The following is a 25,821-nucleotide window of genomic DNA, read 5'->3' on the forward strand; positions in this document are numbered from 1 at the left end:
TCAGAGAAAAGAAAATTACTAGGGACAAGAAGGACACTACATAATGATAAATGGATCAGTCCACAAGAAGACATGTTAACCCCAAATGTGTGGACCAAACAACAGTGCTTCAAAATACATGATGCAAAAACTGGTGGAGGTGAAAGAAGAAATACATCAATCCATAATTATAACTATAACATATAAGCTATAGTTATACCTGACACTCAGCAATTGATAGAACTACTGGACAAAAAAATAAGCAAAGATATAGGTGAATTAAACAACAGGATCTAATAGACATTTATAGAATGCTCCACCCAACAACAGAACATACATTATTTTTTAAATCCTATATAACATTCACCTAAGTAGGCTATTGGGAGCCATAAAGCAAACCTCAACCAAAGTTTTTAATGAAATCATACAGAATATATTACTTGACTGTGCTAGAATTAAACTAGAAATCAATAACAGAAAAACAACAGTAAAATCTCCAAAAACTTGGAAATTAAACACATACTTCTAAGTAATCAGTGAGTCAGAGAGGAAGTGTCAACAGAAAAGAAATATAAGAAATATATACAATTGATAATAAAAATACAACATATCCTATTAAGAGAATGACAAGGAGCCACAGACTGGGAGAAAAAATTTGCAAAACATATCTGTTAAAGAACTTGGGTCCAAAATATACAAAGAACTCTTTAAAACTAACAACAAGAAAACAACCCAATTTAAAAATAAGAAAAAAATGTAAAGAAACACCTCACCAAAGAGATATATTTGTGGAAATAAACATATTAAAATAAGCACTCTGGCCTTGTTTAGCTGAAGAAAAAAAAATAGGCTCAATATTATTTGTCATTAGGGAATTACAATTTAAAACAACAAAGATACCACTATACACCTATTAGAATAGCTGAAATTTAAAAAACTGACAACACGAACTATTTTGCAAGGATATGGAGCAATAGAAACTCTCATTCATTGCTGGTAGGAATGCAAAACTTTGCAAGACAATTTGACAGTATCTTCCAAAGCTAATCATTGTCTTGCCATATGTTGTGGGTTCATTTCCCCTGCCAAAACCTTATGTTGAAATCCTAACCTCCCAGTACCTGTGAATGTGACCTTATTTGGAAATAGGGTCTTTGCAGATATAATCAAGTTAAGATAAAATCATACTGGATTAGTATGGGCTCCAAATCCATTGATTGGTGACTGATATGGTTTGGATTTGTCTCCCTGCCCAAATCACATGTCAAATTGTACTCCCCAATGTTGGAGGAGGGGCCTAGTGGGAGGTGATTGGATCAAGGTGGAATTCTCCCCTTGCTATTCTCGTGATAATGAGTTCTCATGAGTCCTGGTTGTTTGAACGTGTCCCCTTCTCTCTCTTCCTCCTGCTCCAGCTGTGTAGGACGTGCCTGCTTTCCCTTCACCTTCCACCATGATTGAAAGTTTCCTGAGGCCTCCTCAGCCGTGTTTCCTGTACAGTCTGTGGAACTGTGAGCCAATTAAACCTCTCTTCTTCATAAATTACCCAGTTTCAGGTATTCCTTTATAGCAGTGCAATTACGGCCTAATACGATGACCTTATAAGGAAAAAGAGACATAGGGACACAGACATAGACACAGACCCAAAATTGGTGAGATCTGAAGGAACTCTGTGGTTTGTACCAAAGTCATTTTCTTGGTTTTAATATCGTACAATAATTACAGTAGATGTTACAATTGGGGGAAACATCCCTGTACATTTATTTTACAACTTCCTGTGAGTCTATACTTAATTGAAACTAGATGTTTTTAAAAAGAATTAAAGGTAATGTAATGGCATGTGATGCAGAAAATGGGCATATGAAATATCCAGAACATTCAACCAGATGGCAACTAAAAATGTGGACCATCTTCCTTCATGGAACTTTGTATTTCCAACATCTTTTCATCAGCAAGACCATGCCATTTAAATGTTTTCTGAGAAGTGGTGCTGAGCTATGTTCAGTGGCCACATGGCTGTCTAGAATCAGTAACAATGAATAAGGATGGACAGCCGGGATTAAAGATGCCCTCCAGGAAATCATCTCAGGACTGGGTAACCTCCCTATACCACTGGGATTCAGTCAACCTTGGAAATCCCTGGAATCCTCAATATGATCTACAAACAATGCAACATTCTCTATTTTGGCTGAAGATACATTTCAAAGTTTTCTTTAAGAAAAAAAAAGCAACGTATTAAAATGGTTTGTTTGACTATATATAGCTCTCATTTCCATCCTAGGGAATGGGACAATCAGGCTATTGTGAATAAGCATAATTTATATGCCTTTTTTTCTGTTTGTTGGCATGGATAATCAACTGTCCTTCAACTTTCATTCAAGGTTAACTAACCATAGCACTGAAATATATATATATATATATATATATATATATTTTTTTTTTTTTTTTTTTTTTTTTGCTGAATCCATAGTTCTTATAGCCATATTACTAAAATTAAGGGGCTATGGCATAACACGAATTACTATAATTCTAAACCCACTGACAGAGTTTATAGCTTATTCATTTTTTGTGCTATCCCTGTGAGGAATAATTGTATCAAGCTTTATTTGTTTACACCAAACGGGAAAAAACAGATATATTTATTCATATTTCCTCCCCTGGATTACCCAAGTATACTAGGGAGCAAAAATATTAAATTCACATGCCTCCTTTTTTTATGGTAATAATTGAAAAGTTATAGATACGATCCCATTTTCTGAAATGTTTAAAAATGAATATATAAAATGGTCTTAGTTATTTTCAGAACTTAAGTCATTATATGTATTGGTTAATTTATAGGGAGTTATATTACTTTTCCAGATTAATAGGCTACCATCGATAATGAAGAACAAATAAATCCTGTCTTGTGAAATGCTGCCATCTTAAAATTTGCCTAAGGAAAGATTCATTATTGGAGGATTCTTTTCTTTATTCATAAATTGCTTTAAACAGCACACTCTCCTAGCATTTAAAAATAGTCCATATATAAGAATTCTCTCAATCCACAATCATATCAGTTGTGTAAAATGAGATATATCTGGTCTGATACCTCAATTTATGGAACTTCCTCTTGAAATGTCAACCATTATTCACATCAGTGCTTTAAATGCCATCTAAGCAGGCTAAAAGAAATTAGTGTACATTTTGAGTAATGGAAGTGACTTTGGAAGAGGAAGAACAGGGTCCAATGAGTCTGAAATGGTATTTACAGCTGGGTATTGCTCATAGCTTTCGGGAGTGTCTTGCTTCCCCTATTCATCAAGGTGCTGAGGCAACATTAAAATCAACCCAGGAAGTATACTGAGTAGGTATATGGGAGAATTGCATATTATTTAACTTATTGATAAAATGTTTCAGTATGTAAATATTTGTAAATTATTATTAATTTGTATTACTGTACTTACACCATGATTGCTCCTGCATAAAGCTGCACACTCATTTTCTACTTCAAATGCAGGGACTAACTCATATCCCCCACAGCATTTAGTAGGCACATAATAGATTCTTATAGTTGATGGACACAAAACATATTCAGTTATTAAAAGAATAGAACTTTTATTGCTTCTTCAGTTTCAAATGTCTCAAAGTTAGCCTTTTCTTTTTACCACAAAGCCCACCACTTTTTACAGTGGTTTCCTGTCTTTCCATTGCATTTCCTTCTCCCACGTCTACCCAGTAACTGGAACCTTACTCCTTTTGCTGACCCCTGACTACAAGGCATTTCCGTCTTTTGGCTTCCCAATATGTCATGCCTTCTGTTACTGCCACCACAGCCTTCCACTCCCCAGCTCTCATTTCCATCCTAGGGATGGGACAATAAGGCTATTGTGAATAAGTATAATTTATATGCCTTTTTTTCTGTTTGTTGGCTTGGATAATCAAGTGACCTTCAACTTTCATTCAAGGTTAACCATAGCACTGAAAACCAAAAGGATAAGAGGAGAGTGAGCAAATCAAGTCCAGAGAGGTGTATGTCCAGTGTGGAACAGTGACTCAGTATGAATACCCAGGAATGAGGCTTCCAAGAAAGCATATGTGTGTGCACTGGTGAGGGGAGGAAGGGTTACAGGCAGGAATTGTGGCCAAAGGAGACATTTCCAGAGGGTCTCTATTCTAAAGAAAAGAGTCTCTCTCTTTTCTCTGATTTTTTTTTTATATGCAGATGTCTTCATTATGCATTTTTTAAAACAGCATAGTTTTAGATTTATTCTTCAAGATAACTTGTACCTATGGACATGGTCAACAACTTACAAAAATTAAGAGAGACCGGTTGACTCTGAATAAAACTTCTCACCTGGTCCATGAGCATCTTCTCTTTATTTGGATTTCATAAGCCAAATGATATCTTAAAATTGGCAAATATAGTTACAATTTTGTTGAACATACTTTTCTCCAGAAAACGTTACGAGTACAAAAATGACATCTAGAGGTGACTGTCAGTATATCTTTTCTTTGCACATACTACATGTTTGTTGCCATGTTGTAGAAATATTTTAGGAAAAGTTTGGATAACAGAACTAGCAGTGGCATTTATTGAATTCTTCCTCACAATAACTAAAGGTATAGTATTATACTTGTTTTGCAGATATAAACCTCTCAATCCAACTAATATTTATTGAGTTTACTAAATGCTGGCACCAGTGATACCAAGATCAATCAATGTAGCTGTTATTACTGAATGGCATATATGGGGAGATAAACACAGTAACATCCACTCTGTGTGGTGAGTGCTATTGGGGATCAATTAAGGGTTATGAGGTTATAGAAGAGGGATCATTCACCCATCTGCAGAGGGCTTGGGGATGAAACAGTGTCAGGAAAGCACTCCTGGAGGAGGTATACCAGGGGAGATGTTCCAGACAGAAAGCAGCTGAGGTAAAGACATGAAATAGAGCAGTAGTATATTGTGGTCTGAGAACTACGTGTAATTCAGCATTTCAGGAGGGGAAAGTGAGTGGTAGATAATGATGAGAAATAAGACTACAGACACAGGCAGAGGCCTTTTTAGCCGCACTATGAATTTGGAGTTGGAGGCACCAAGGGTAAATATCTTGTTTCAAAAAGTGATTACATGAGGATTTTTACCCAGTTCTGTCTCCAAAGCCATGATTTTTACATTAAACCACACTTACTTAATAGACATTCTTCAAATTAGCCATTTACCAAAGATGTAAATAAGTTATGAGAAAAAAAAAGAATACTATTTAGAAAATACTTAAAAGCATTGTTTGGAGAAAGCCAGTGTAATATCTCTGTTTTCAATTTGAACTTTGAGTCTAATGATTAGACATTTTCTAGTCTCATATTTTATACCATACCATGTACTCTGTTTTTGTTGACTGTCATTAATAGTGAAATGGCAAACTGACCAGCATCTAATACTGGGGTTACACTGGTGGGTACTGTACAACAGGCATTTGTTCTTGGGGCATCCAACCATTACCTTCAGTAGCTGCCAGACAAAAATGTGAATCCAAAGCCAGACTGCCTCAAGGGCACCTCTACCAAGACACATCTGCTGGGCCTGATGAAAGCAGAGGTTTCTCCCAGTCCTAGCATTGGAGATTGACATACCCTCAATGGATGCCAGGGGAGACCCACTCACTAAGGATGACTCTCCTGCCCCTAACCCATTAGCGTGTCCCAAAAAGAAACAGGAGACCAAAGACCTTTGCCTTGTATAATAGTCATGCTGCCTCAGAAAAGCTGGGAAGTCCCCTCTCAGTGACCCCATGCTCTATCCTAATGTGAACGATGTTCATGCTTTTTCATCAGATCTTTTAAATAGAAAGGGTACAGACAAAGTCAACTATAATCACTTGGTGCAGAGCAGAGTGCAGAGAGAGAGAACATTTCATATTCAAGAAGAAATTGTCCAGGCAGTAAATTTCATTGTGGTGAGTCCTGTAATTGGAGATAGTAGAGAAACACTGGACAGCTGAGGAAACTCCAGAAGGCAAAAAAAAAAAAAAAAAAAAAAGGAAAACCTAAGAACAAAATAAAAGAGCCTAAAATTTACACAGAATCAGAAAAAGACTTCTGAACAAAATAGCACTGATGGTGCTGGGAAGCTTACTTAGTACATACCCACTACGGCAAGAGGTAGGTAGAGGAACTGTTATTTCAATGAAAGTTCATTTGAAAGAAAAAAAAAATGTTGTCTTTCTCTTTAAAATTGTAACAAATTCCCTGATTCTTAACCAAACAGGGAATATAATTTTTTTCACTAAGAACAATCATGCTTTCTTAAAATTCCATAATCTTGAGTTATTCCTTATACCTTTACAAATGCCTAAATACTACAAACATTTCATAAACTTTTAAAAGTGAATTGGAGGTTCAGGCAATATTTAGGGAAACAAGAGAGCGAGCAAGAAAGAGATCAGAGGAGCTGAGGATGAGAAGAGGAGAAATAAGCAGGGAGAGAGAGAAAAAGACAAGGAATGGTTTTGAACCTTGTGAACTTTTGGAAGGGTTAGGTTAAAGATCACACCATGCTGTTTGCCCTATCAATTCTTGCCCTGATTGAACAGTTCTCTACCCATTTCTCACCAAATGGCTCAAGCAGCTGCCATGGTATTCTCATCTCTACAACCCAGCCACAGAACGGCTCCAGCCAACATAAAGCAGTTCTTCCAGCAGAAAAAAAAGAAAAAAAGAGCAACTGCAATTCCCTCAAGAAGAAAAGAAAAAAACAATGAGTATGTAGGTATGAATGAACCTAAAGCAGCTCTAAATTACTCCCCTTTGGGGACAGAAGCAGATGCCTTTGCCAAATTCAAAATGAAATCCTATATCCCTGCAGACCCCTTTCTTGTGTTACTGTATAATTTACACACAAGTTGTCTTCATAGTTAATCGTCTTCTCTAGCATCTGGCATTTATCATCCAAAGCAGCTTGTTGAGAGGTTCTGGAGAAGCTCTTCATGTATCCTGGGGTTTAAAGATTCTTCTACAAGTCTGTTTCTTTAAAAGCTAAAAGTACAGCTCAGCACAGGGAGGAGGTGGTAGGAAGTAGTAGGGAGGGTCATTCATACTTGGGAGGCTCCTAATGTGGCCTGCGTGATTCAGGGCCACAGAGGTGAAGATTAAGGGAACTAAGCATTACAGCTAAAAGAGCTCCGAAAATCCGGTCAGATTCCTCAGTTTCCACATGTGACCGTAGCTTTTGCAAGGAACCCAGCCACCATAACTGAGCTGAAACTGGAAGCCAGGTTTTTTCAAGTGTCATTCAGGGTTGACTTAGGGTGTTGAGTTTTTCCCCCATAATGGAGAAAATGGAAAATTTTAGATTATCCATGTTAGAGGAATGATGAATATATGTAAACGATATTGTTCAGATTCTGTGAGTGGGACCAGCACCATGTCGGACTGGCCTAGGAAAGTCAGGATTCTGCCTTCCAGGTAGGCGCTTCCACTTGTTGGTGACATGAAACATCTTTCTGTGTTCATTCTGGAGATGCAGTCTGGGTCCCGCAGACTCAGACCTTTGCAGGACACTAGGATAGCCCCTTGCTTCTCATCTGCTATAGTCTTCCCACCACTGTGGCCTATGGGTTTGATTTAGAAATTCAGAAAAGACTGGAAGTGAACAAGTAGATGAAAGATTAGAGAAGTGTTTACCCACTGGGGCAAAGCCACAACTTTTAGTATTATTTAGCTCTTATTATTCTAAATTTCAAATAGTTTTTTATTCTTTCACTTACCATGTGTAACTTTCACTTTTCACTTACACATAGCAAGTGAAAGAATAAAAAACAATTTATTTATTTATTTTTTATTTTATTTTTTGAGACAAAGTCTCACTCTGTCACCCAGGGTGGAGTGCAGTGGCACAATCTTGGCTCACTGCAACCTCCACCTCCTGGGTTCAAGTGCGTCTCCTGCCTCAGCCTCCTGAGTAGCTGGGATTACAGGCACCCGCCACCATGCCTGGCTAATTTTTGTATTTTTAGTAGAGATCGGGTTTCTCTGTGTTGCCCAGGCTGGTCTCAAACTGTTGACCTTAGGTGATCTACCCATCTTGGCCTCCCAAAGTCCTGGGATTATAGGCGTAGGCTACCAGACCCAGCCAAAAAAAAAAAATTAAAATTAAAATTTAGAATAATAAGAGCTCAGAGGATGACAGTAACTAAACAAAGTTCACACGGAGAAGTTGCCCTTGATATACCTTGGGACAGGGTGGGTTTTCCTTAGCTCCTTTTATGAGTGTTTATTTTAGTGCCTTAATGCTACTGAACAGAAAATTCAGAAAACATTGTAAATGTCTTCATTTTTACTATAATATTCTCCAGCTTTTCATATATTGGCAGAAAGAAATAGATTATGGATTTCTCAAGGTTTTAGCAGCTTGTTATTTCCATGTGTAATACAAATAAGTATAGTTAAAGGTTAATTTCATTAGCAAATTTGCAGTTATCTGAATTAAGTGTACTTCAAATTTAATTTACAAGACCTGAAAAGTTTGTGAATAAGTTAATTCATTTCTAATGTATTTTAATATACCCAAACCACAAAGTATCTTAAACTTTGTAAAAAGAGTGTGCACAGAGGAATTGGCACTAGATGTGAATTCTAGAGAACTGGGGTCCAGGCTCTGCCATGTATTGGCCTGAGCAGTTCATCTAACATCCCTGAGTCTCGGTGTCCTGTTTTGTATAAAGGGGACCTGATCCCTCTTCTCCCTGGCTGGCAGAGCACTGTGAGACTCTGGAGAAATGACATATGTTAGAGACATTTATAACCTGGAACATGGTGCACAGTATGTTTTGTTTGTGGCATTGTTTTTAAAGTAAAGCATGTATTATAGTTTTCCTGAAAAGTAATGATTTCCAGAAAAGGAACTAGGAAATTATTTTACCCTCATAGTTGTAAAATATGGAGGTTTTCTTCCTCCAGGTTGGTCAGCTTCCTGCTTGATGTGGTTTGGCTGTGTCCCTACCCAGATCTCATCTTGAATTGTACTCCCATAATTCCCACATGCTGTGGGAGGGACCTGGTGGGAGATCATTGAATCACGGAGGTGGTTGCCTTCATACTGTTCTCGTGGTAGTAAATAAATCTCTCAAGATCTAATGGTTTTATCAGGGGTTTCCACTTTTATGTCTTCCTCATTCTGTCTTTGCCTGCTGTCATCCATGTAAGATAGGACTTCCTCCTCCCTGCTTCCACCATGACTGTGAGGCTTCCCCAGCCACGTGTAACTGTAAGTTCAATTAAACCTCTTTCTATTGTAAATTGCCCAGTCTCAGGTATGTCTAGCAGCAGCATGAAAATGGACTAATACATCTCTGCTCTAGTTCTTTCTGGAACTAGACCTCTTCCCTTTGGTTGTCTTGCCACTCACTGTCAGATTGGACACTTCCCTGCACTGGGCCTCAACATCACCCTGCTGGCAGTCCCACAGGAGTGAAAATGTCTGAAGAGGGCATGGCCCAGAAAGGGAGTCTCAACCATTGCAAGAGCTGGTTTAGAATAAAGGGGGCTGGGTGGATGATGAACGATTACTTAATGGGTACAATGTATATTATTTCAGTGATGGATACTCTAAAAGCCCTGACTTTACAAACAAAAGCCCTGATTTTTGTTAAATGCAATCTATGCATGTAACAAAATTACACTTGTACCCCATATATTTATGTAAATAAAAAGGAATTTTTAAAAAGAATAAAGGGATATACTCTTCATTCATTTAATAAACATTTATTGAGCACCAACTATGTGCCAGGTACTCTTGTAGATGCCTGGAGTGCATAAATGAACAAAGTGGACAAAAATTCCTTCCTTTCTGGAGTTTACACTCAAGAATATGAGGCCAAGAACATAAAGTCTCAGAAGGATCAGAGAGAAGGAAAAGTGGATGATGCCCAGTGAACAATAGGATAAAGCTTAGGAGTGTTCATCCTCATTCATAAGTCCATAGCCCATAAATGTGCAGACACAGACTTGACCATAGTCTGACTAAATGCTAACAGACAGTAATTACGCTTATTTTTTCATAATGAATTTCACAGACATGTACAATAGCATGGTTAAAAGAACTAAATTAATTCTGTGGTAGTAATTTTTTCCAACTCTCTGATATTTTGTGTCAGCTCCTACGTGTCTCAGCCATGCCCATCTGTGGTCTGCAGGCCTTAAAAGGGCAGCCTTTGTGTTGCCCAAAGCCAGCACAGTGATGCTTCGTGCAGGGGCATCCCTGTGCCTCCTGGAATTCGTCTGCCACATGAAGCTAGGTGGCTGGTGTTCATGGCCAGTCCTCTAAGAAGCAGGCATCCCCACTACTGTCCACCATTTGTGTCCTGTCTGCAGGACGTGGCTACTGCTCAGATCCTAGTTCTCACTCAAGTTCTACCTTAAGGCTCAAGCTCTGTGAAGTGGTGCACTTCTTGGGGTCCATCTGCCTCAGGGGTGGAAATTGTGAATAAAACTGAACCCCAGAGAATCAGTGAAATGCTAGGTGTGAGCCAATGGCAGAACCTCAACCAGAATGCAGGGCTTCTGACCCCTACCCCTGGGCCCATACACATACCACACAGTGCTCTGAAATACCATCGTTTGGGGCATATTGTCACTTTTCTTCTAGTGATGTGGATGGCATGTTGGATTTTGTCTGAGATTGCCAATATCAATTATTCAGATTCTTCTCAAATAGTAATTAGTTGGTTTTATTTTGAGAGTAAATAAGGCAATAGATGCTCTTACAAGAAAAGAGAATGAAAGACACTGATTTGTATATTTGGAGTAAGATCTTACAACAAACTGGGCCTGGATCTGGGACAAATGTGGACAACTTCTAGCAGAGCATAAAAGCATTAAAAAGTTTATTAACACATCATATCTTTTTCAGTGAAAATCAAATTGGTATAATTTTCAAAGAAGAAACTTATGGTACTTTAGGGCTGTGTTCATAGTAATATTGTCTTTCTGAAAGATAATTAGTTTGTTTATGTACTACATTAATGTTGAAAAACAGTAAGCAGTTTCCAGCTACACTTAGTGGCTTAAATTAACATATAAATGTGGGTCTACGAGTGAGAAACTAAGGTAAATGTCTCCATCTAAGGCAGGGTTGCCAGATAAAATATGAGAATGCCCGCTTACATTTGAATTTCATATGAATAACAGATAATTTTTTCTTCTAAGTAAAAGTTTCAAACTTAACCTGGCTTCCCATATTTTTATTTGTTAAGTATGGCAACTATAATCTAAAGAACAAAATTTGCTTCCAAACACTGTCCCTGAATAAGATCTAAAGTACATATGATAGCCAATTAATTTGGAAAATACTTCAGTACAATTTGAAATCTCATGGAGGCAGGTTTCCTCAACATTGACTACGTTGTTCAATGTTTAACAGCATCCCTGGCCTCTATCACCAGATACCACTAGCATACCCTAGTTGTGACAACCAAAAATGTCTAGACATTGCAAGATGTCTGGTGGGGAGAGGGTCACAAACCATCCCTGAATGAGGACCCCTCTTATGAGGGAAGAAGCTTATTTATAAGTGCGGTGTATGTATTAATATATTTGTAGAAAACCAGCTTGTCCTGATCTTGAAAAAGAAGAAGAAAGCCACATTTTATGTAGTCTTTATTTTAAAGTATCTTGGGAGAAGCACCAGTGGAGGACTGATGGGAAATGGTTGAGGAACTAGAGATCTGGTAGATGTGGGATTGTTTTGCAATCTGAGGCTCTATGTCTGCAGCTTCTGTTTGCTTCGGCAGCTTTGAGAGGAAAAGGCAGTAGAAAGTACTCATGACATGGCTCAGGTTCCCAATATAGACTTCATCCAAGGCTTTGAAAGAACAGTTAGTACAGAGTCTGCTGATTTCGGGAAAAGGAGTGTTTTATTTGGATAGCAATAACTGAAATTCCAACCTAGACCACCTAGCTGAATAATTATATGTGTGTGTCCAAAAAACAAATTGCCAGGAGATGCATTGAGAATCAGAATAGGAAAATTGTTTACTGTTTGATTTTAAGAAAATAATTTGACAGGGAATTTTGCTAAAGTGTTGTTCTTTCTATTTTACCCAAGAAAACTTATGAATTTAGTTTGCTGTCTAAACCAAGAAAGTAATGTGATTACACATATTATGGGGAAGTTTTTAAGGAATTAACCTTTAGAGTCTTCGTGGCTCTAATTACTGCTCTTTGGTTATATAGTGAGAGTCACTAAGCATTCCTTCCGCCAAAGAATTTTCAGCATAATCCTATTTTCCACTCAAACTCTTCTTGATTGCCAGATTGGAATGAAAAATCAAATCTACTTCCAATGATGAAAAACAAAAAAACAGGGATTCAAACAAGTTTCCAAAGAGAATACATGAACTTCTTATTCTGCCTGTATTAATTGACATCTACAATTTTATATTTTGTCAGGATAATGCAAAAAAAAATTCTTTTGAGTCATTCTAACTAAATTTAGGAGCCAAATGTCCTAGCTACATTGCTTTTTAAAAAAAGTTTTGTTAAAGCAGCCAGGCTCAGTGGCTCAAGCCTGTAATCCCAGCACTTTGGGAGGAGGAAGCAGGAGGATTGCTTGAAGCCAGGAGTTCAAGACCACCCCAGGCAACATAGTGAGACCCTGTCTCTACCTGTGCCCCTGCTCTACATACAAAAAATTTAGCTGTGTGTACCTGTAGTCCCAGCTACTCAAGAGGCTGAAGCAGGAGGATTGCTTGAGCCCAGAAGTTTAAGGCTGCTATAAACCATGATTGGACCACTGCACTGATAAAGCAACTCAGTTCTGGTCTACAGTTTATTCTTTGGATAAACATAATACACAATGCCTAGAGATACAGCAAAAACCCATTACCCTTAAGACAAAGTCCAGAATCCTTACTGCAGTCTACAAAGTCCTAAATTATCTGATTGGAGCAGACTACACTTTCCCCAACTCTTGGGGTATAGGCTAAGCTGCTCTAAGTTAGAGATAAAAAAAATAGAGTGGCTCAAAGTTGATAATTCTCTCACCTACCAAGGTAGAAGTATGCCATGGTCAGTGGTCCAGAGTTTGTGGGAAGTTTGATCCACAAGGTCATCTAAGTAAGGTACTTTGACCCAAATACTTTCTATCTTGTTGCTCCCCACTCTTTAAGCCATTCTCCTCATTCACATGGTCAAAGCTCACTCACCACTAACCTCTCTCTACAGAAAGGTAGGCAGAGAGACCAGCAAATAGCTTTCTTTTAAATTTGTGTTTCAGGGCTGGTACCCTAGAAAACAGACTCTGTGATGGAGATTAGTGTACAGGAAGTTCATTAGGGGGTGCTCTGTGGGTTAACACCCACTAGAGGAAAGGAAGGACGCAGAACTGGGAAGATGGAAAAGTTAGGCTGCAGTACAGTCATGACAAGCTCTTGACCCAACTGATAATGGCGCATTGAAGCTAAGCTGGTCCCTCAGAGCTGGGATGAGACCAGTTATTGGCTGCAAGCCGCTTCAGGAAAGGGATGTGACCTTGAATGAGATGATTCTTCTTAGCTGAGGCAATTCTCAAAGGGGGCTGTCAGCCAATAGCCTTCCAGCTGGACAGATGGCAGCACAGTAGAACGTCTGGGACAGAATGTGACCTGGAAATAGCATTGATATGGTCTGGCTGTGTCCCCACCCAAATCTCATCTTGAATTCCCACATGTGGGAGAGATCTGGTGGGAAGTAATTAAATCATGGGGGCAAGTCTATGCTGTTCTTGTGATAGTGAATAAGTCTCATGAGATCTGACAATTTTAAAAGGGGGAGTTTCCCTACACAATGTTTCTCTTTGCCTACTGCCATCCATGTAAGACGTGACTTGCTGCTCCTGCCTTCTGCCAGGATTGTGAGGCCTCCCCAGCCATGTGGAACTGCAAGTCCATTAAACTTCTTTCTTTTGTAAATTGCCCAGTCTCAGGTATGTCTTTATCAGCAGCATGAGAACAGACTAATGCAAGGGTAAACCACTTCCATTCACCCCTCATTATCTAGAATGTCTAGAATGGCCACCATGGCTGCCACAGAGACTGGGAAATGCAGTCTCTAGCTAGGAAGCCCTGTGCCTAGCTAGCAGTAAAGGAAGAAAGGAGAAGGGATACTGGGGAGCAATCACAAGAGAGAAGGAAAATCATTGTTTGAAGTTGTTCAGCTTATTGACTGTTTTAGATCAAAAACCACTTCCCATTGAGGGAAGCAACCCACCAAACATACAGGCAGAAAGAGAGCTAAAAATGGGGTAAGAACAACTGAGAATCTGCTCATATCCAGTAATATATTTTGAATAGTGAGGACTGTACCAAACTTAGGTAGGCTTCGGAATGAGCCAGGGACAACTCCCCAGAGCTTTGCAGGAAGGGGCTCCTAAGGACACACTTTCAACCTGCACCCCCCAAACCCCAAGTCACAAGGACAACTGATATTTAGATGCTTTTCTTCCTAAGATCTGCTACATATCAGAAAAAGTCACTTAAGGTAAAGGATAAAATATACTGAGAAATGATTCCATTTCTTCCAAAGAAAGAAAAACTCAAATAGTAATTGTATTGACCCAAGATAGTACTATTAAATGTATCACTTTTTGTTAGTGTATCTTGGATTATCAACATAATAATGTTCTGTCTAAAGGAAGGAGACTAAAGTATGCTTATTACCTGAATGACGAAATAATCTGTGCACCAAACCCCCATGACACACTATTTACCTATATATAACAAACCTGCATGTGTACCCCTAAACCTAAAATAAAAGTTAATAAATACAATTTAAAAATAAAGATAAAGGAAGGAGACCAAGAAATGCTTAAGGGCTCGCTACCCTCTTTCTGAACAAAACAGCCAGACCAGCCTCTGTCACTGATTGAACCAGGGATTGGAAACTAACATAAAGCAGCCACCATCTGTAGGATGAACATCAGGGTATCAGTAGCCTATGAGAAAACTCTGACGGGTAGTGACACTGTATGAGATAGTGCAGTTTATTGAACCAACCAATGTGATCCTCCTTTTGTGGACAGGGAGAGGGGTATATGGTGTGTACTGTGCAACAGGAAAAACACATTAAAATTCTAGAAACCCAAGCAGAGGGAGTAGTAGGGACCATAAAATGTCTGACTTCTAGAATGGCTGATGAGTTCCTAGAGGTGTCCTTGGTCTCTTCCCCAGAGGTAAATTTCAGCTAGAGGCTGAAGTTAAGAAGCTTATCAAGCCTCAGGGCTTCTTACTTCCACAGGTCCCTCCAAGGCTGTGATTACCTGGGCTCTCTTTTTCTTGACTTCCTGGCCACCAGTGTCCATCACTTGAGACAGTGAGTGTCCCCACAACAAACACCTGAAATATGCCTAATGAGAAAGCCTGATACCATCTGCAAAGTATACTGGAACTAAGATCCAGATTCACAGCACAGGACATTTCACTCTACTTAAGTAGTGGCATTCTATCTTCAAAGTATGTTTGAAAATCTCTACCCCTACTGACTGGGGCTGTCGCACGAGGTCCCACTGGGCCCCATCTTGGGACTCTCCTGTGCAGCACTTGACTCTGCTAGACACCCTCTCTCCTCTCCCTTCTGCCCTCATCCCCATCATCTCCCAGAAATTCAGTGCTAGAACACAGGAGACTTCCCAGCTGCATGTCAGCAGAGCCAAGGGATCCTCAAAACAAGGCAAGTTTCGGCCCCCGCCCCCATCAAAAGTGTGTAATTTCTTAAACCCAGAAGTATCTAGCCAGGATCCTGTATTCTCATATTTTAAGAATAAAGTTATATCTCCATGAAGGGCCCCACTTTGAGCCCTATTTATGTCTGCCTTGGATTTAGCTGTAGCTGGGCCTGTATGATAGTGGGTAGGTAACAGCCTGCCCAAGGTATATTTGCACCAAGCCATGTAGCATGGGGTTAGGAAAGCAGACTCTGGTATTCCACAGGTCTGGGTTTAAACCCCAGCTCTGCCATTTATTAGCTGTGTGGTCCTGGCAGAGTCTGTATCCCCTCTAACTCTTCATCTCCTCATTTGTAAAATAGGGACATAATAACAGTTTCATAAGGCTGTTGTGAGAATTAAATGATGTATAATTCATTCTTGGCATAGGGCCTAGAATGCAATAAGCACTGATAAATGACTTCTAATAGTAGGTACCCCATAAGTAAGCCTCCGTGGAGGAAATTTACCCTAAGGTAAGAAGAAAGTCAATTTGATCCAGTAACAAAACCCCGGAAGGAGAGATTTCAAACGTAGCTTGGAGCCCAGTTCTAGGCTATGTCTCCTTGCCCAGCTTCCCTGTAGTTCATCACTGAGTCCCATATAGAGGTGGGATTGTAAGTAAATTGTGAAAAGAACTGTTTCAGTAAAAACTCCTTAAGGCTTTAGGGTACAGCACAGTGTTGTCTTGACACCACCACCACTTCCTACAATACATATGCCCCGTCTAACCAGCAAAGAGACAACATCTCAAACTTTGCTTCAAATGCTGCCCAGCTTTGGAATCTCACAGTGTCCAAAGTATCAGGGGTAGTACTCAATGGATGTGACAGTGGCCTCCAACAGATATGACCATGGTCTTCAGCTGATATGCCAATGGTACACAGTAGACATAGCTCTGGTTCCCGACAGAGGTACTGATGATTTCAGCAGTCATGACAATGGTCCTTCGCAGATGTGGTGGGATCTCTGGAACAGGGAGAATGATGCTCTGTGGGTACAGCAGGACCCTTGGAAGCATCAACATTCCCAGACTGATTGAGGTGTTAGGGAGTTTGGGTATCTCTTAGGCCCAGCAAGAGTGGTACTCGAGCCCAAGGATGTGGTATTAGCCAGTCCTTGCGGGGAGAGAAGGAGAAAATGTCTGATACCATGGAGTAGCTGCTGGTATTTATTTATGACCATGTGTGGGTTATAGCCCAAGATACAGACATTTAGCTTATGAAAAATGTGAAGAAGAGACTTTGAATTGGACAATAGTGAGGAAAACAGCCAAGGAACTATAGAGTACACTTCTGTTATCTGGGGTCACGACCATAAGCATAAAACTAAGAGCTTCATTTACAGCCCTGTATTTCAGTGAGAAAGTGGAAAGAGCACTGAACCAGCGGTCTGGAGAATCAGGTGTTATCTGAGTCTATCAATCTCTTTGAACCTTATTATGTATAGAAAGGAGAAAAAAAGAGTAGCACTCAATAACTGAGGCCTTTTCTTTGATAATTTTATTTCATCACTACCAGATTCAGATGAAGCCAAGGTCTCACTAACACTCTTTGCCAGTTGAAATGTGGTGACTCTCAAAAACTTGGAAATGTCACCATTCTGGTAAGAAATCTTTTAGTGGAAACTTTACATCTTCTAAAATAATTAACATTCAGTACTCAACCTTAGAACATTTTCCAAATTTAGATGAGAAGAGATGAAGCAAGAAAAAAAGGTATAACCCTATCATACTTTTCCTTTTGGCATTTAAATAAATATCCAATTAGGGGATAGGAAAGTTTTGGTTTCTTTAGTATGAGTTGGTGGCAGCAAGAGCTAAGTAGGGGCTGAGCATCTCAGGTATGGACTTCCCCTAGATGATCCAGGTATCAGGTTTAGCCAAGGTGAGTATGCTTTTGCAGGGCTTGCATGGCCTGGTCACAGTGGGAGACCCTCTATAAAGGCCTACAAGTACCTGGGGAGGTAAGAGGACACCCTCTCAAGTACTGAAGCCTGTCTCACCTTTGAGGTGGCAAGATTTCCAGTATCCCTATGAACTGTGTAATAGGAGGGATAAGTCCATGATCTGGAGCCCATCCCCATGCCTTCTGGCACATTTCCCTCTCTGAGAAGAAACCTCCTGATAATACTGTGTTTCACTAGAACAACATCATCCTCATCATTAGTAAAATGATTGCTGGTTGTCAGCATTCATGGAGAAGGTCCCTGGGGAGGCCAGCTGTCACAGGGAAGACTGACATGCTGGCTCCCAAGGCGGGTGTTCCTTTCCGTGATGAAGGCACCAGAGACCAGGGTCAGGGCTTCAGTCTCGGAGATGCAGAAACTCTTGTGAGTGCCTGAAAGAGGCTGAAGAATAATGAGCAGACTGCCGGTGTTGTCATTAAAAGGCAAGGTGTCTTTTACGAGGTGAGCATTAGCATCAGCCTGGCAAGTACATTCTTAGACAAACTGCAAGGAAGCCAATTTAACAGAAAGTTGCTTGGCAAGCAACAAGGTGATGTTTAATGGGGTCAGCCTGTAATTACGTGATGCATCCATTTCCACCATGTGGTTCTGTCTGCCTCTTGGACCAGAAGGGCTGTCTTTGGGACCAGGAAGACCCTTACCTGGACAGTATTTATGCGTCCACTGCCAAACTTTGCCTCACTGACTCTTCCTGTCTCACCCATTTCCAAACCTCAGTGACCAGTTCTCTTTCTGATTGACATGGTCTTGCCTTAAATGTACTGATGTCTTTAATCCAGACATTAAAGTCAAGTTTCTTTTCTCTAGAGGATGTGACTGCATACTGTTTTGACCCATTATATGTGCTCAGCTGGCAAAGGGCTATGTCCCTTCATAGCCTAATTCTTGGGGTCAGCCCATTGTTGCCTTCCTGCCATATAACACTTACACTGTAGTGTTGAAATGTCATCATGTTTTATTTCATTTCATTTTTATTTTCTGTGTTCTTTTTATGTGTTTCACTGATGTTTTTGAGTGGAATTGGTCTGCAAAAGGATATTATTTTTAACACAAAATGAATCCAGTGAGACAAAATCTTGTAACAAATTCAACTGTTTCATTATAGGAAAGCAGGACAGGTTCTTTACTGATGACAGTTTCTGTTTGAGAGACCAAATGAGTTCTTCAAAAATGATGAACAAATAATATACACATATTATTGTGTTTGGGATGACAGTACTGCTGGCCCTAAAAATTGATCAGTGAGGTATTGGAGTGTTAGGTAATACGTTTTTATTCCTACTTTTCATAATAGATTTTGCTTGTCCTGTTAGTGATTTGCACTGCCTGCAGCTACCAAAATCCTCAAGCTTAGACAAACTGCTTATAATTCCAACCTTGGATGAACTGATTCTAAAGGGATAGATTAACCTATACCACACTCCCTGTGCCAACACTAATGAAGAAACAAAAGAGCAAAAGAGTTTCTGCTTCCCAGATTTCAATCTATTTGCTTTAATCATTTTGTATTTATTTATTGATCCATTCAATTATATTTGCATTCCTACTTAATTTTTTCCAAAGCATGTAAGACAGACGATAACAACACAATATTTAAAAAATCAGGATCAAGAAAAATAAGAAATATATGTTAGATGACAAAGATGGGAGGAGGAATTAGAAAGATATATAGAATGCTAGCCAATGTTCAAGCTGGGCTTCCTGGTGGCAAAAGCATAAATGAAATTATAATAGGTACAAAATAATACCATAAAGAAAACCTCTCAAAATGAAGAAAGCTTTTTCTTGGCACTCAAATCTGAAAACAATGTTTTATTTATATCTTTATATAAGAAAACCTCAGTGATATGGATGACACAGTACCACAATATAATCTTAACAACATGCAACTAAACAAAATGTGTGTTTTTTGAGGGAATTTTGTTCTTTGTTCAATTTCTTCCGTCTACTAATTTTTAATAATACATTTTCTGTCTATTCATTTGAGGTTAATCTAAATATTTTAATGTTTAATAAAATCTAAGTTTAAGTCTTTTTATCTGCTCCTGAAAAATACAAGGGGATTGTAAGACTATATGGAATTGCTTCCCATGCCACTTCATTCTGTTATTTTAATTAAGTGTTTTAGTTCTAATTTACTTTTCAGTTCTACAAATTAAATATTATTATTATCATCATCATTGCTTTATATGGCAATGTTTAAATGTATTTATTTATAAATGTCTTTGCTCACCATTTCTTCTTGCACTTCATGCTTTCAATTTGGATTCCTTTTCTGGGAGCCTCAAGTATATCCTTCAGAATTTTCTTTTGTAAGGATCTATACTCAGTTTTGTTTGTCTTAAATGTCTTTTATTTTACCCTTATTCTTAAACAATCTTTTTGCTAATTGTGAGATTTGGGATTGATCTTTTTTTTCTTTGACATATTGAAAATAATATTCTGGCTTCCATTAATGCTGTTGGAAACACTGATATACCTCTAATTTTTATTTCTTTGAGGTGATTTTTTTTTTTATCTTTGGTTACTTTTAAGATAAATTCTCTCTTTGACCTTGGTGTTCTGAACTTCCACTATAATGTGCCAAGGAATTATTTTATTTGTATTTATCTGCTTGTGATTTGGCTTAGCATCTTCCAGCAATTCTGAAAAACTCTCAGCCATTTTTCCTTGGAATTTTGTCTCTTTTCCATTCTTTCTACTATGTTTTTCCAGAGCTCCCATTAGATATATGGACTTTTTCAAAAACTCTTTTCTCTTAACTTACTATATTTGAAATCTCATTTCTCTGTAGTGTATTTTATACAATTTCTTTGGATTTATCTTACACTTCATTAATTATCTCTTTGTGTCCAGTCTGCTGTTTAGTTCATACATTGATTTTAATTTAAATTATATTTTCCATTTATAGAAGTTCCAGTTCAAATATGTTTTTTTTTTTTTTAGATGCAGTTTTGTTCTTGTCACCCAGGCTGGAGTGCAATGGCATGATCTCGGCTCACTGCAACCTCTGCCTCCTAGGTTCAGTTGATTCTCCTGCCTCAGCCTCCCAAGTAACTAAGATTAGAGGCCCCCACCACCATGCCTGGATAATTTTTGTATTTTTAGTAGAGATGAGGTTTCACCATGTTGGCCAGGGTGGCCTCAAACTCCTGACCTTAGGTGATCTGCCCATCTCAGCCTCCCAAAGTGCTAGGATTGCAGGTGTGAGCCACCACGCCCAGCCCAAATATACTATTTTTTTTTAATGGTTTTTATTTCTTGTCCTTATTTTCAGATGTCTGTTTTATTTCTTAAAGCATATTAAATATATTGTATAGTTTACTTCTGATATTTCTAATATCTGCAAGACTGTGAAAGTGTGATGTTGTCTGAAGTTTCCTCTGGCTCTTACTTGGTGTGCCTTTATGCTAAAAGCCTAGTATGCTTTGTCTTTGTGTGTTAGGAGAGGAGTTCATATTCTTTAGAACATTATCTGTGGGATTTTTTGAGAACTGGTTAAATTGGTGTCCTTCAGAAAGGATTTTCTATTACTTAAATTGCCTGGGAGCACTACCAGTTCTCTCTGATTTTTTTTTTTTTTTGATCATGCTTTCCACTTCATTTCTTACTGGCTCAAATATAGTAGCATGAATTTGGAACTAAGGGAAAACCACAAGAAGCAACATCAACTGTGAAGTATTATTGCTAAAAATATTTAACCTAAATCTAATCATGAGAAATAATTGATCAAATCAAGACTATAGAACAGAATATAGAACATTCTATAAAGCCTGGATTCTTCAAAAAAAGTCTTACACACACACACACGGCAGATAACGTATAAATTAAAAGAAATTATAGAGGGAAACAATCAAATGTAAGGCATGCCCTTCATTGACTTCTGGATTTTTTTAAATCATAAAAGATATTTGGGAGTCACTTAAGAAAACTAGAATGCAGACTGTATATTAAATGGCATTATGGAATTATTGTTACTTTTCTTAGTTGAGATAAGGATATTACAGTTATACAAGAGATGTCCTTCATCTAGGAGATGGCTGCAGAAGTATTTAAGGGTCAAGTGTACTGTGCTTATAACTTGTTTTCAAACAGACAAACAAAACAAACCAGTCCAAAATGGCAGTGGCAATGGATGTGGATACCCCAAGCAGTACCAACAGCAATGCTTTGAAGTAAAAAAGGGGAATGCAGTAGCGCCCCAGGCCCGGATTTGTGGTTGATAACTGTGCCATCTGCAGGAACCACAGCATGGATCTTTGCATAGAATGTCAAGCTAACCAAGCATCTGCCACTTCAGAAGCATGTACCGTTGCACGGGGAGCCTGTAACCATGCTTTTCACTTCCACTGCCTCTCTCACTGGCTCAAAACACAACAGCTGTGTATGTTGGACAACAGAGAGTGGGAATTCAAAAAGTATGGGCACCAGAAAAAGAATTCTTCCATCAAGCTTAAATGTTTTGTGATTCATTTAATGACTTGCCCTTCTGTCACTTAATTATGAATTAGATAGAACTGTGTATTTTCTGCTTTGTCTTTTCCATTTGCTGTTCTCGCAGCCACATTGTATTCTGTGTCAAATAAAGTCCAGTTGGATTCTAGAGCAAATGCTGTCACTTGTGTATGTGGAAAAAAAAAAAAGTAAATGAAGGGTCCCCTCTTCCAAGGCTAAAAAGCCACCTTTTGAAAGTGAAATGTGTGTTCATTAGAGCCAGAGCAGGGTTGTCCCGTGAGCTTAGTCAGAAGACTCCAACTGCATAAGGGAGAATGTGGATCGCTGGCCCTGAACACAGCAGTCAGCCCTGTCTTCCTCTGGTGTGATAGCAGCAGGCAGCCGACTGAGGAAAGAACATGGAAGTCAGTCCGACATAAGAGTTCAAATTTCCTTTACCATCACCGCTTCATCACAATTTGTCAAAATGGTTTGGGCCACAGAAGGAATTGCCAATTCTGGTACTAATTTGGTGGCTATAGAGAATCTTCAACCGAGAAACAGTTTCGTTTGTTCCAGTGGTTCTAGAAATGTGGTCTGAGGATTCTTGTGGCTACCTGAGACCCTTTCAGAGGGTCCATGAAGTTCTCCCTCCAACTGCAAGTCTATGGGAAACGAGGTTTTCTTCATATACTTTAACCAAAATAGTGCATCAAATGAAGAGGCAGACTTGAGAATTCAACTGTCTTCCATTGTCAGACATAAAAGAGATTTGCAAAAAGGTATAACAATGCTAGTCTTATTCACTGAATTTTTTTAAATAAAAGTATGTTAATAAGTGAAAAAACTTATCTGTATACAGACACATATACACATATGTATAGGTATATGAGATAAAGCAGTGACTCTAAGAGCACTGTTCATAGTACTTTTTTTTTTAGAGACAGGGTCTCTGTCGTCCAGGCTGGAGTGCAGTAGTACAATCATAGCTCACTATAGCCTCAAACTCTCGGGCTCACAGGATCCTTATGCCTCAGCCTGTACATGCGCCACTATGTCCAACTTAGATTTTTGTATATTTTGTAGACACAGGGTCTCTGTTTTGTATGTTTTGTGGAGAAGGGGTCTATGTTGCCCTGACTGGTCTTGAATGCCTATCCTCAAACAATCCTCTTCCCTCAGCCTCCCAAAGTATGAGGATTACAGGCATGAGCCACTGCACTTGGCCTCATTGTACTTTTCTTTCAACTTTTTTGTAGGCTTAAAATTTCCACAAATTTTTAAATTTTGTGGAAAAGTGTAAAAACAAACCAACAAATCACATGAGGTCCCCTAGAGGTTTTCTCCTCTGTGCTACGGACAAAATCAGGAGAGGCAAGTTTCCTTGTTCTCCACTTCAGAGGGTTTCTGTCTAAGCTGCCCCACACTGAGGGTGCAACTCCTGAGGTCTCAGCTTTCTAGGAAAGGTTTCCTACTGGACTGTTCACCCTAGGGCAGCTTTTTCTTAATCTCTTCAACCGTGATGCTGATAAAACAGAAGTTGAAAGTCCCAGGTTTTATCAGACACTTTTAGGGTAAAATCTAGCTTTGCCACTGATTTCCCTCTCAAGACTCAGGCTTTCACTTTATATTTGGTTTCTATACATTTCTTGCTTTCTTGCCAGCTCAATAATTCATTTAATTTTAAAATTTCTACCCCAAGTTTTTAGTTATTTTCACTGGGAGGATCATTCAGGGTATGTTATCACATTACAGTACTAGAAACGGAAGTCTCAATGCAACAGCATTTTAAATCAAAGTTAAATCACTTTTCTTACAATTCTTGCAGAAATTCAAATAGTGGTTACAACCACAAGGAAGAGATTCAAATAGTGGTTACAACCACAAGCAAATTTTGAAAAAAAAAAAAAAAAAAAAAAAAACTCCTTACCATAATGCTGTTAAAAAAGCTGTTGGCCTTAAGGCATAAATTCACCATGTTCGCCTTTCAATTACCCAGTTGAAAATATAGTTGTCTCAACACAAAAAGGTGCTATCAAACCAATCTTTCCCCCTAATTTGTGCAGCTCATTTATTCAAATTATTGTGAATTCAAAATTCTACATTCTGTACAAAAAAGTTTATGAAGATAGGCCAGATCATGAAAGAACACCTTCTCAGTAAGTCATAAATACTTCCATAACAATGTGGAAATAGCCCTGTTGAGAAGTCCAGTACATCTGTTTTTTTCATGCTTTTTAATTTGCGAGGATATTTTTATATAAGAAGCAGGTTTCTAAAGCCAATGTCATTCATGGTTTCCTTTTTATTGTAGTGGGCTTTGGATGCTCGGGATCAGACTACTCTGTGAGGATGGTCCACTCCCCTTTATTCAAGCCTCCCCTTAAGATCTAGGATAGACCTTTCCCCTGGATAGCTGAATAGGTTATTATCAATTTCCTGAGTTGCAAGAACACCAGCCTCAACTGAAGAACAGGAATATTTATTAAAGAAAAATAAAGATAAAATAAACAGACATTATCTATTCTGCAAAAAGCAAATCTCAGAATTATAACATCACATGATAATCCACAGTCCCTGATTATCATAGAACAGTTATTCCCCAATGTCAATTACAGGTTGTAGATGCTGGATGGTTTTATCCTGAGACCTTGTTTGGCCTGAATCAGCCCTTGAATTCTAATTGTCTCATCTCTATGTTAGACAATATACCTGTACCTGCACATACACACGTGAGACCATTATATCTCTATATACAGTAACACAGACTCCACCTGAGTTTGGAGCTCAGTATTTGCTCTAGGTTACAAAAGCAGCCGAAAGCACTCTACCTGTAGTCAGGGAAATTAAAATTTACTCTAAGTCCTGCTGTTTCTTCCTTCCTTTTACAAGAGGGTGCCCCTTCCCTAACAGAGTATGCTCTACTTGTTCAAAGACTGTCAAAATAATCTTTGAATTTCCTCTCATTAAGCTTTGGATGATAATAGATTAACAAACTCAATTGCAAATGGAAACATCTGAACTCCACTGTCTTAATTCATTTAGTGTTGCTGTAACAGAATATCTAAGACTGGGTAGTTTATTTTAAAAGAGAGAGAGAGGTTTATTTGGCTCGTGATGGCTGAAAAGTTCAAGTTCACATCTGGTGATGGCCTGAGGCTGCTTCAACACATGGTGGAAAGCAAAAGGGGAGCCGGTGTGTGCAAAGAGATCACGTGGTGCGAGGGGAAGCAAGAGAGAAACCAGGAGCCAGGCTCTTTCTAACAACCCACTCCATTCCAATCCATCCCACAAGAGTAAGAACTCACTCACTCTTGCAGAAGGGCATTAATCTATTCCTGAGGAATTTATTTCCAGGATTCACACACCTCTCACTAGGCCCCACCTCCCCACACCACCGCAAAGGGGATCAAATTTCAACATGAGTTTGGGTGGGACAAACCATTTCCAAACCATAGCACCCACAAAAATGAAGATAATAATAAGGAAACCACCATGTACCAGGCACTGGATTAAGTGTTTATGTTCATCCTCCACCTAATAACAGTACTATTGGCTTTTCCACTCAGCTGAAAACAGATGCCATTATCATCTTCATCTTATGGCTGACACGCTAAGGAACAGAGCCATTAAATGGCTTCCCAAGGTCATACAGTCATGGAGCCAGCATCAAAGGTGGCTGCACTCCTAACCAGGATGCTACTCCTTCTTGTTTTTACTGGCCA

At 38.9% G+C, this 25,821-nt stretch overlaps 1 protein-coding gene and 1 pseudogene across 1 annotated transcript in view; both read left to right on the top strand.

The window, feature by feature from the left end:
- THBS4 (thrombospondin 4) overlaps window positions 1-25,821 on the top strand; it is an 88,815-nt gene that overhangs the window by 6,296 nt on the left and 56,698 nt on the right. Inside the window, exon 2 of the mRNA XM_064376084.1 lies at window positions 1,395-1,490. Coding sequence (XP_064232154.1) covers window positions 1,433-1,490 — 58 coding nt within the window. The 5' untranslated portion in view covers window positions 1,395-1,432. The remainder of the gene's footprint in view (window positions 1-1,394; window positions 1,491-25,821) is intronic.
- On the top strand, window positions 1,412-22,162 carry LOC135274754 (RING-box protein 1-like; annotated as a pseudogene).

Source organism: Aotus nancymaae, unplaced genomic scaffold, assembly GCF_030222135.1.
Source record: "Aotus nancymaae isolate 86718 unplaced genomic scaffold, 86718_ANA_hifiasm-v0.15.2.pri h1tg000014l, whole genome shotgun sequence".
NCBI lineage: Eukaryota > Metazoa > Chordata > Mammalia > Primates > Aotidae > Aotus > Aotus nancymaae.